This window comes from Leptosomus discolor, chromosome 19, assembly GCF_034619465.1.
Source record: "Leptosomus discolor isolate bLepDis1 chromosome 19, bLepDis1.hap2, whole genome shotgun sequence".
Classification (NCBI taxonomy): Eukaryota; Metazoa; Chordata; class Aves; order Leptosomiformes; family Leptosomidae; genus Leptosomus; species Leptosomus discolor.
In genome coordinates this window covers 13,158,001-13,170,334 of record NC_141409.1, presented here as the reverse complement: position 1 = coordinate 13,170,334, position 12,334 = coordinate 13,158,001, and the positions used below count along the sequence as shown (strand labels likewise).

At 48.8% G+C, this 12,334-nt stretch overlaps 1 protein-coding gene across 1 annotated transcript in view; it reads right to left on the bottom strand.

Moving 5' to 3' along the window:
• The window catches only part of NEK6 (NIMA related kinase 6), a 64,941-nt gene that overhangs the window by 2,634 nt on the left and 49,973 nt on the right, over positions 1 to 12,334 (bottom strand). Inside the window, exons 8-9 of the mRNA XM_086475575.1 lie at positions 8,941 to 9,035; positions 2,357 to 2,470 (exon numbers count right to left, since the gene is read on the bottom strand). Of these exons, the coding sequence (XP_086331701.1) occupies positions 2,357 to 2,470; positions 8,941 to 9,035 (209 nt within the window). The remainder of the gene's footprint in view (positions 1 to 2,356; positions 2,471 to 8,940; positions 9,036 to 12,334) is intronic.

Genomic DNA, 12,334 nt, shown 5'->3' with positions numbered 1-12,334 from the left:
TTCAACACATACCTCAGCCCCGATCAGACAAGATCACCACAAAATGCCCACAAACAAATTAAATTGCTTCTAAAGCTCTGAGCAGAGCCTGTGCAATCAGTACTATTGGTCCAACCCGCAGCTGTGCTCCCACGTGAACACAGCACTTCACACAGCCCGGCAAGTTTCGCCCTCTACCGACGCCCGGGACAGCACAGGCATTTCACCACCGTCTACAAGGAACTGGCAGACCAAGCCTCAACAAGCACCACCAACCAAATCTCCAATTACTAACAAATTTGCTCCCGATACAGAAAACTGAACCCTGGCTGGAGTCCCAGCTCCTCCTCCTGCTACAAGCCGCGCACCAGATTTGGACTGGTTGGCCACAAAAGGCTACAGAGAAGAGGAATGTCACTGACAGGAACCACCACCGAAGCCGGCATTCTTCAATAAATGCTCTGCCTTGTTCATCTAACACAACGCTGCAACTAAAATATTCATGTGATCAGCAGTCAGCCTACAGCCAAAGCTGCGCTTTGAGACCGCGTTGCTGCGGTGCGGAAAGACGTACCGATGGCTCCAGAGCATCACCGAGACCTCCGGCAGCCTGGCACGGACTAATCCTCACCCTGCCTTCGGGCGGGAAGTGTAAAGGCTTCACTGCTTCCCCGCGTCACTCGCAACCCTGTGGCAGTGGCAGTGCTAGAGCGGCTGTGAAGACTCTGCCCTTTCAACCTTCAACAGAGACATCGGCTCTTGAAGGAAGCCACGTACGACCAGACCGAGGCAACCCCCCGCCCACCGGCCGCGGGAAGAACAAATTCTTTCTGGTGCAACTTGCTGCTGCAGCTGCCTCTACGCTCCCGATCCTGCCTGCAGGGTGTACCTTGGCTGCTGGGGGACACCACACACCTTTCCCTTTGCCCAGCTGCTCCAACAGCATCTGAAAAGTATTTAAGTACCTTTAGAAGCACCTTCTGCACCGAACATTGTTCATGGTGGAGCCACGTTATCAGAGTCACAAAATTGAAGCTCTTTGCGGTTTCAGTGAGAGGCAGCAGCTAATGCAGCGAGATGAGCTACAGCCAAAGGCACAGCCCTCCTCAGACTTTGTCAAGCATTCTGTTAATAGTGTATGAACACCATCTGGAGTCTAGTTCTCTGGGACCTGGCGCCTTTGAGCTTTAAACCATCCTTCTCACCCTGGATTGTATCACCACACTACACACACTCTTTAGCACTGCCAGAGGGAAGCAAACAGACAGTAATTGTAAAGACAGGAAACACATCTGTCAACTTACACTAATTCTTGCTGCCAGCAGGCAGACCCTGAAATGCACGCTACAACAGCACGGCAAACGTGAACGCACAGAGCCGGGACTCGCTGCTACGGCAGCTTGGGGGAAAAAATTAATTTAAAAGTTCACTTTTCCAGAACAGTTCTCAAATAATCTTTTTGTGTGAGTTTACTAAGTCAAATGTAAAATGTGCAGCACAGGGTCCCTCTCAGGGTGGAGACCAGACCGTCTGCTACCAGCCGTGTACAGTATTTCCCCTGCATCCTGCTGCCTCTTGCTCCTCAGAACTCTGAAGCAGAGTAAAACAAAAGAAAACCCCCAAAGGATACGGGGAACATTTAAAAGCACATTAGCCATTTCCTTTCAAATAGAAGGCAACCATAACTGAACGAGGAGGTAAGGAAAACCAGCTGGTTTGTCTAGGTAAAGGAAAAAAAAATTAAAACCCCAGCTCAGGCGGCCCTGAACAAAGACAACACCGTGTTTGCAGCAAGGTGAAACATCGCACGCACAGTGACAGGGTGTTTGGGGTTGGGTTTTTTTTTTAAATATACTCCAGTTCAGCCACTGCTCTCCATCCCTCGTTTTCATATGCACAAAACCCAGACTCCAAAAAGCCCCCATACAGCTGCCGTATAGATGTTTATTGCATTAAACCACTTTACTCCCCCGTCTTTTTCTTAAAAAAAAAAAAATCTTTCCGCCCTTGTTACACACTGAAGACTTCATGAACAAAGATCTAAGCTGTGTTTTATGGTGTTATTTTAAGGGAAAGGAAGTGAAGGAGAGGGCTTTCCCACGGTTCATTGTTGGGTTTTGCCAGCATCACAGACTTTCAGTTTCAAAATATTCCCCACATTAAGAAGTCTTCTTTTCTGTCTTAATTTTGCTTGTCAGTACTCAGACACGACAACAACAGTTTCCTCAGCCAGCCCTGAAGGTACCCAGGACACTGGCCACCTCCTGTTCTGCCTTGGATGCGGGGGGCTTCTCCCCCCGGGGCTCCCTTTCCCCTCTGCAGGGAGGAACTCCACTGCCGCCCCCCCCATTCCCTTGCAAAACTGCTCCCAATTTACCTTCTCAGAATAATGTTCAGCTGGAAGAGGTGGGTAGTCACATTGCTCTATTTTTTGGCAAAGAGAAAACAGGTTCATTTTATCTCCGTAGAAAGGGCTCTGAAGAGCTGCCATCTGGAGAGAAAACACAGAAAGTATTTCAGAAACGCAAAGGATTTAACAGCCCTCGGTACGGCTGCTCTGCAACTTCTGTTCTTTGAGTGAGCAAGTGATGCTGTTGCACTGGGCCTGCCCGCAGCCCGAGCTGCTCCGAGGTGGCGGTGGCCTCGCACGCCGTCCCAGCGCCGGAGCCGGGCGTGCCGCCGCGCTTCCCACCGCCCTCGCGGCGAGCGAGCGGGGCCGCAGCGCCAGCGCCGAGCTCCCCTGCCAGGCAGCGCCCGTCCCCGCTGGCGAGGCGGCAGTGCCAGCCGGGCTCCTGCTCTCACACCGCTTTCCGGGGCGCCCCTGCGACGCCAGCCCCCGGCCCTGCCTCCCGCCGGAGCCGCCCCGGCCACTGGGCAGCACCCAGCCTGGGAAAGTCTCTGCGTTTTCGTCTCGCTGTGATTCCTTCTGCCCAAAACATTTCAGATGGGGGATGTTGGGTGGACACAGGCAATTCGGCAGGTACACAGAAAAAAGCACCTTTTTTAAAAACCAACCACAACACCCACACGAAATCGGATGCTTGGACCGTAGGGCAACCAGTTAGAAAACAACCGGCTCCAAGATGACTGTGGAAGCCTCTCAAACACAGTCATCTCTTTACAAAGTAGACGCTCTTCTGGCTGTGGTAACGTGTCACGGGCTCAACCCTCCTCAGTTACGACCATCTTCAGTTCATTTGTGCTCTGGGACTGGTAGATTTTTAGTAGACTGCTATGAAGAATAAATGGATTATTTTTGGACATTTAGCTACTTAGAATACGAAGAATCTTATAGGCCTGAGCACTGTACTTCAGCCTTTAAAAAAAAAACCAAACCAAAAACCACAGTGACCTCAAAACAAACATCCCCTCCTGCCGGGAATCTGCTGTTTAGGAAAGAGTATCCCAGGCAGACCTGGGAAGCAAACTACTGAAACTTTTCCTAATCAATCTGGTCTTTTCCCTCTTTCCAATCTGTTCTATGAATCCAGTATTTGCATCTCCAAAAAGATGACAGCTGTCCGAGATAAACAGGCTGCTCACACAGCAAGGAGAGCACAACGGAAGGCTCTGGGCGGGGAAGAATTTCTTCCAGGGCACATGGAGGCTCCTCACAAAGACATGTTTATATTATACTGAAGTCTCAGGAAGGAAACTGCATCTTTGTGTGCGGAAAACCATTCGTGCTGCAAGTCCTCAACCAGGAGGTCAGAACGAACCCTGAAGGATGAGCCTCAGGCACAGCCGCAGCGGCGTCCGGAACGCCCGAAACACGGCTGCAGTCGCGCTGTTAGCGGCACACGATGAGCCGAGCACCGTCCCTCTCGCCTGCCCACACCAGGGCGCCAGCCCAGCAGAGCCACCCGCGGCCGCTGGCCATGCTGGGCCCATCTGCTTATTAGCCCAGGGTGTCACTCGAGTGCTGCTCGTCACTCGCGCTGCCTGTCAGAGGTGGCCCCGCGCAGCGATGCCTCCTCCTAACGAAGCACCGCTGGATAATTGTGGATGTTACCCACTCTGTTTAGATCTTTTTAAACCATTTTGCTACAAGCCAAGTCAAATTGTCAAGCTTTTCATACCGAGGCCAGCTGAAGTTGATGCTTCTCACTATCACTTTAATAGGGAGTTATTTGATGATTATTAGTCTTTTGCTCATTACCATGCGCTGTGAAAGCCGTCTGAGGAACGCTGCCTTGTTGCTGACACACACAGCAAGCTCCCAGCAGCATTAGAACCAGTCAATACTAAATCCTCCACTCTATTATCCTGCAGTTAGGAATCAAGATTGATGGATTATTAGTGATTTGGTGACAGACAAGCAGTTTTGATTAGGGCAGGGTTTTGCCATGCTGCGCTTGGGCTGGAATTCCCGCAGCAGGATGCAGCCCAGCACAGAGGCATCCCCGAGCGGCCCCCCCAGCACCGCAGGAGCGGGCTGCAGCCGGGGTGTCTTACCCAAACCTCACGACCAGTAACACATGTCCAAGTGTTAAGCAATGCAGGATACATGAAGATAAACCACCCTTGGGTTAAATCATAAACTGTCTTTTAAATAAGTTAAAGTTCCTGCGTTTCCTCCTTGCCTATTTGCAAAACGTCCTGGTTACTCTGGGAAATTAGTGAAAAGGTGCCTCAGCTGCGGGGGTCACCTTGCACAAGGCAGAGCAAGAGACCCTCTGCAGTGGGTTCTGAGCCAGTATGAGAAGCCATACATATTCTGGCCAAATCTCCAAGGTTATCTCCTTAAGCACCACTACACTGAAATATTTTTCAGGAAGCTTTTCCCGAGGCACGTATCAGATACCCAGAGAGGCTTATAAATGGCAATACAGAATACATGAGGGTACCCAAATGACACTGAAGGACACAACGAACCGAGTACACAGCTCCCAAAAACATCTCGGAAAATCCCAGGCTTGTTCCGTTTTCTGTCTGTAAGGCTCCACGTGAGGCAGCCCCAGGTATCTGCTGGGCTGGTGACGCTGCCCGTGCTTTGCCGCAGGCCAGGCGAGAGGAGGGATTACGCCTTCAGCAGGGGCGCAGAGCAGCGGGCTGGGGAACGGGCACACGGTTACCCCTCTGGTTTCACCGGTAACACTAAGCTATTCCTCATCACCCGGCAGACCGGAGGTTGAAGAGTCGCCCGGCAGCTTGTGAACAGCCCCGTGCTCGTGGCCTTTTGGAAGTTTCTGAAGGCAAAAGGTGAAGTTGCATCACCGTTACTTCATTACTGTCACAACAGGCAGATCAGTGGGGAAAAAATTACAGACTCCAATTAGAGGCTGTAATCTCCCATTAGGGATTGATAGCAAACTGCTCTCCATCAGCTCAAACAGAACTGGAGAGCCCAGCACGCAGGGCTGCTCCAAGGAAACCACTAATGGGCGCATCAGGGAAGGCGCAGAAGGCAACCAAGGGTTAACCAAGGCCTCCGAGATTTCAACACAAACATCAGTAACACCAGTAAGGCTGAAAGGGGTTTTTCAATTCCCACTAACTTTTCTTTCCAAGCCCAGTTAAGCGGTCACGTGCAGAAGAGAAGGAACGAAAAGGAAACACCGAGGGGTTTTGGGTGGTAAATGCAGGGAGTCAAACCAGAAGGAGATGGCGCACACGTTCTGACTAAGCGGTCAGGTCCGCGGGGGCTGCGGCCACAGGCGCTCCGAAGATCTCACTAACAACAGTTTGTGATGCCACGTTGGGGTTCGCTCCTGACATTTGGATTAGAGCAATTACTGCAGGACAGCTAGATCTCCATTTAAAGTGACCACCATGCAGTACGACTGGTTAAAAAAAAAATAGAGAGGAATCACTGCTAGTGTTTAAATTCATCGTCTTGCCAGAACTGCTAAAGTCATTGCTTGTAGCTATATTCTGGGAATTAACAACTTATTTTTATCCCCTCCAAGTTATCTTGCTGACAGACATCCACAGGAAGTGAGGGATGAAGACAGTTACTACTATATTGATAAGATTTAATAAAAATCACTGTATGATTATCAATGTCAAAGTTAAGTGGTGCTATGTGGCATCACATCCCAAACCCCTCAATGTCCCCTAAGTGGATTCCAGTGGACACGAGTGTCTCTGAAGGCAATTTGTACGTTAAATCTCTCTGCAGCTTATCTACGTGATCTATCTGGAGAAATATCAGAAGTGACTCACAACTAAACAAACATCGCTTCCTTACTTTGAAGCCAAATGGAAAAACATTCTCGTTACAAGAAATTAGTGAAGCTAAAACGCAGCTCCTTCAAATACATACAAACTTGATTCTTCATTTTCTAGAAAGTTTAAAAAAAAAAATCAAGTAGCTGTTTATCTACGAACACAGAATTGGTAACTGTCCAGTCCTCCCTGGAATCTGCAAGATCTCGCAGCTCCTGTTCACAAAGTTAAGGCTTACCTACGTAGGAAGTAAATTTAAAGTCGCTTCATATGCCAAATCTTCCCCATGTTACTATAGCACTGCTACTCCTACCAGAGAACTCTGTTTAGCGCGCAATTAAGTCAGCTTCTTGAAATGCAAGGAGCACCAAGCCTCCTGTGCCATAAGGGGACCATATTGCCTGCAACAAAAACACATCTTAGCGCAACGCTAAATATTTCTCTCTGCATAAATCTGGAATCCCATCTCCAGCAGAGCTCAGCCTCCGCAATGACTCGGAGCAGCCCGACGCAGCAGCTCTGCGCTCCAGCAGCGCACGAGGAGCCGTGTCCAGGCCGGGCGACTCGGACTGTTATCGACGGACTTGGCAAGTCCCACGCGCCACAGCAGGGCCGAGGTCCTCGACTCAGCAAAGCCTTAATCGGAGAATTCCTCTCCAGGCCCCCTACACGAAGCGCACCTGGAATTGCTTGGCACAGTGACTTACTGGGAGCTCAGGCTTCCTTCCCCCTGTTCCCACAGAAAAACCTCCAATTTCCTTTTCGAAGGCCATCAGCAGACCCAGGTACCTACAGCTGTACTGCACCATCCCACTTTCAGTATCTCATGAGAAGCACAAGCAAAACCATCCTTTATAAACAATACCAGCTTTTTAATGGCGTGTTGCTGCTGCTTCAGGAATTATTAAAAGTCTCTTGAATTCTTTCATGCAAGGTAGCGAGAATTTGAGAAGCCACTCCATTTAAGCTCACAATTTTCCAAATATTTTTGATCAAGCACTTAGTAGGGTGCCTTACACCCTTCCAGTACCTCCTATCCCCCAGAATTTTGACAATAAACCAGTGCTACAACGGTATCAGGCTCATGCGCGTCCACAGTGAATCTTCCCTTCAGCACATCCAGTGGCTGTCTGCAGTAAGGCCAACGCTGGGCCTTTACGTTGCTGGCGGTGACTTCTGGGGCATTGCTGCCAGGCCCCCAGATAAATCTTTTTCCTTAGTGCAACTCTGTGCCGTGTCAAGCCGACAGGACAGTCAGCAGTGGGGAGCCGGCTGTCTGAAGCACTGCAGAGACACCGCCTTTGGACCGACAACGGTAGGAGAAGGAAAAGGATGGACAGTTGTGGGGGTTTTGCCCCCCCCAAGAGCATTTTCTGGACCACACTCCAGTCCATGACTGTACCTGGGCCAGCTGTGCTGCTGCCTGATGTGCAAGAAGCAAAGGGCTGTTGGAGCCGAGCCCCCAAACCTGCTGAAGCCCTTCCAGTGGGATTTCATCGAGTCCTTGTGCCGAACTCCCAGCACCAGTTCCTCACTGCAGACACCCCCCCCCCCCATACGGCCCTTTCACGCTCTGCCAACAGTCCAGCAGCACCCATCGACCTGTACGAGCCAGGGCTTGGGAACGCACGGGCACTGGGTGACCTCGCTGAGCAAGCGTGTAGCTGTGCCGGGGGGTGTTCCTCCCAGTGACAGTAACGGTGACAGGCCCTGAACTCCCGCCGGGAGGACGATGTTATGGGAAAATTTACTTTTATACCGCCTTGTCCTAAAAGGTTTGTTTAACCAACTAGCTGAAGTACGTGCTTAACTATCGTAGTTTTCACATCTGATGCGTTTGCAAAATAAATTACGTTTCTGTTTATTCTCCAATTCCATGTGGTTAGGAGAAGTTGTAGTGAGAAGCAAAATGTCATCAGTTCACATAATTTATTATCCAAAGAGGATGTGAGCAATATTCTTATTGCTAAATGTCCCAGGGACTTTTAATTCTCTGGGCTGGGATAAAAGCTTTCTAAATGTTGACATGCATTTTCACTTGAACTCAAAGAGGCAAACATCTAGAAAAAGATTAAGATTAGATTATAAATGAGTACAAGACCGTTCAATACTCTTTGATCCTTGCTGAAAATGAAATCACAAAACTCCAAGTACTGTTACAAAATCAGCACACTTATTTTCAAAACAGATGTAAGAGCGTGCAACCGTCTCAGAAGCGTGGCGTGCGGATCACACGGTGTGCCTGCTTTGTGTCCGTGCCTTTGGCTAGAAGACAACATACGAACAGTAAAAAATTCCAGCTATAGTCTGACAAAAATCAGAGAAACCGATTTCAAATTACATAAACCCACAATTTTTCTTTATTGAAGGCTCCCAAAATTAAAAACCTCCAATTGGTCAGGACTCCATGTAACAAACCAGCAGCTTACACTCAAATGGATTTGCCATTTTTAAAACAAATGCAGTATTGAGGAGAAACTACGACTACGCTGCCCTAATAACAGCTCTGCTCCCAGCAGGAAGAAAGAATGCAGTAAGCTGGCTTGTTCATGTCCACAGCCTCAACATCTGCTGTGACCTACTAAATTAACCCTGTGCAAGTACTGCGCTGTACAGCACAACCCCTTTGCTGTGCACCCTCAAAAAGCACGTGATGAGCACAAGAAGGGTGAACTGGCCATAAGGTTTCTGAACAATTCAGCTAAAGTAAGTCTGACCCACTCAATTCTGTACCGTACCGTGTGGTTAAGACAAACGTGTAGGGGGAAAAAAAAAAAGTCAGAAGATACTTGCCTCGTACAATAAACAGCCCAAAGACCAGATATCAGATTTAAAGTTATAGCCGTTTTCATGTATTCTTTCTGGGGACATATAGTATGGAGTTCCCACTGTAAAAAACAAACAAACAAACGAGGAGTTACCATCTTAAGAAGTGACCGTGCAACTTGTATTATACAGAAGTTTGGCTTCGTTAAAGGGTTAGGTTTAGCACGAGTAGCAAGTGAGAAGAGACTGGCACAAAGATTTGGAAACAAATCATGGCTTCGAAGGCGCAGAACCAAATACATCATCACACGCAGAGCCAGAGGACTGGGGAATATTACTGAAAATATCTTCTGTATTTTTGAAGTCTGAGGATCGTTTTCTTCCCCTCCCAGGCCTCCAAGTACGTTCAGAGGGTCTCAGACGGACAGAGCCACCGCAAAGGGTCATCCTCTGGTTCGCTCACCAGCAGGGAAACTGCAGAACTGCAGGTCGGACGGCAGGAACGCTGGCTGCCGAGGCAGGCTCCTGCGACAGCGCATCCGCTGAACCTCCACCTGCCACACGCGGCACCAGCAGCGTGACAGAGCGGCTCCCGACACGGCGGGGGACCCTTTTTAGGGGTTCAGGGGACCACTTACTGCAGCAGAGAAATGGAAGTAACAAGCCCAGCACCAGACAGATATTCAAAAGCTTTCTGAAAGAACCAAGATAATAATTCCAAACTTTAAAACGCCGCTCCAACTTGCCATCATGTCAGAAGCTGTGGGATTCCTATGTACTTCCAGAAGTCTGTATTTTATCAAAAGAAATTTACTCCAGCATTTTGGACAGAAGTTACAGGAAATTATTAATAAATTCCTTACCTCAAAAAGGTTTTTTTTAAATCCTAAATAAGTTTCAGTTGTGGTTCTGAAAATACAAGACATCCTGGCAGTCTCAACTACATCAAATAATCCTCAGATACATCATTTATTAAAACATCCAAGGACTTTATATGCTCTCTTTTCTCCTGCTTCCCCTGCTTGCCCGTCCCCTGTCAATTTTTTTATTTTTTTTTTATTTTTTTTTTTTTCCTTTTGGCATTCGAGCGTATCCTTCTCCTAATTAAAGGCCTTTCCTCACAAGATGGCAAATGTTTAATTTGCCTGTAACATTCAGTTTACAATTCCTCCATTTGAAACGCTGACTGCAGACTGCTGGAAGACTAATAAGCAGATAAAGGATGGTGGTAGAGGTGGAGGGGGAAGAACAGCCACCACCTTCCCCCAACGTTCAGGGTTCGCTCACTGCAGGAAACCAACAAGTTCTGGGGCAGAAAGCAACAGCTTCCCGAAAGGTGGAACCCAACCCCCGCCGAGGGCACGGATGACCCGGCGCAAAGACCAGAAATCCTGAACACAGCCAGGATCTGCCATACGGGCACTGCACGAGGCCTGCCCGCACAGGACAAACAGCTGTTGACACCCCAAGGAATCCACAAGGCGCAGAGGAACAGTCAGACGCAGGGCAGCACCCGAGGAACCGGACAACAGCCGTGCTCAGTGCATCAGCACCCTGACAGGAGCTGGAAATCACAGAGACACAAAAATCTTTGACAAAAAGCGCATTGATCTGAAATTAGTACTGTCAACGCCATCAGCCTATTTACTGCAAAGCATCCTCAACATCCCCCCTTATGTAGGTCCTGCCTAAGTACGTATGGATGCCATATGCACCAGTCTCTCCCAGTTTACCCCATTACTAAAGCTGGCACCGTACCAGCATTCTGAACCCCTAAGCTTTCTGTGGGGTAAACTGGGATCGTGCTGTACCAGCTACTCCACCTTAAATACTCAAGGCGTTTTTTTTCTCTGGGGTGAAAACTAGGCAGCTTACCTCAAAACAGAAACTACACCCCCCCACCCCAAACCAACACCCTTCAATCTTTATTCTACATTTCTGTCACACATGGATATGCCCAAACCTTGAGTCTGCTGTGAACCACAACAATTTTTAGTCGGAGCTATTCAGCAACGCAGCATGTAATGTGAAATTAATCCTATGGCATCGGTGTGAAACATAAGATGCTGCAGGAATACATATACAAAACTCTACTTACCAAAATAGAACAAGTAACCAAGAAAGGGGACCACTGTCCCGACTGGCTCATCTATTTGGTCCCCCAGCACTTTCAATAACCAGACGCCCTACATGATGAACTCAGCTTGTGCCTGCAGCTCATTCAAATACGAAATTACTTCACTTTCAATGTGAGGAGTACCCTAGTAAGAAATTCTGGGTTTGCAAGTTCTATACAAACTACACACTGGAAAAATAACTCGTGGAGATTATGGTACTTCCACGCCCAGTACTACCACATCCAGCCTAAGAGCACACCAAACTGACACTGCCCCGGACCTAGCTGCTTTTAATGGCCAGTGAAAGGTCTCCAGGCATGGATGAGACCAGAGTTCTGTTAAGAGTCAATAATTTTTAACAGACTGCAGAGAGGAACTTCACAGGACACCCAGAACAGACAGGACTCATTCAAAGAGCCCAACAAGGCTCTCCATGGCGCTCTCCACGTGCACGCAAGATGCACACGACGGACAGCACAGCCCTCCGAGTAATTCCCACACATTTGCCAGATTTCTGTACACAAACCGACTCGGTTGGAATAGCACCGATTCATTTTCCAGCTTAAAAATATGCAGCTGCAGAAGAAACAGTGATTCATTATGTGAAGTTCTTGAAGACAGTTTTGGAAGTCCCCACTGAGCACCAGCGTGTAAGACACTTCCCTACCGTCAACTTCTCAGTGCTGCTGCTGTTCTCCGCCCTGCCGGGAGAGCTAACAGAGCCGCTGAAGCAGAAGACAGCGAGCACAGGAGCCGAGCCCGGGCGGACAGCAGCACGCAGCTGGCAGGAGGGAGCACAAAGATCATTCCCACTCCTTCTCCTCGAAGTCTTCGTGCTCCAGAGGGCTGGTGCCAGCGGCAGCCTCCAGCCGTAGCTGTTCCTGCGATCAGTTATTCTGGGTCACTGCGTGACAAGCTCAGAGCAAATAACAACGTGTGGGCTCTAAAGTTACGGCCTTGCCTTCCACGTTCGCAGGGGTCTGCTCGGTAGGCTAAGACTGTCGTTTTGGATAATGCCTTAAAATGACCTTCGATCAAAGCAGAATGACAGGGCTTATAATACGGATGAGTGCGTTACAGTCCGGATTTGATTCTCTGTGCATTAGTCTGTTCCATTATATTAATAGGTCTGGGGAGCAGCCCACGCCTGAGCTGATTTTAGGAAGTCTACCTTGCACAGTTACCTACCATTACCGTAGTGTTGCCAGCAAATGCACGAACAAGCAGGTCTCTGCGTTTCAAAACGGATGCATTAATTTTTAAATAACTGTCATGGTGAAAGACTGACAAGCCCAATTCTCTTT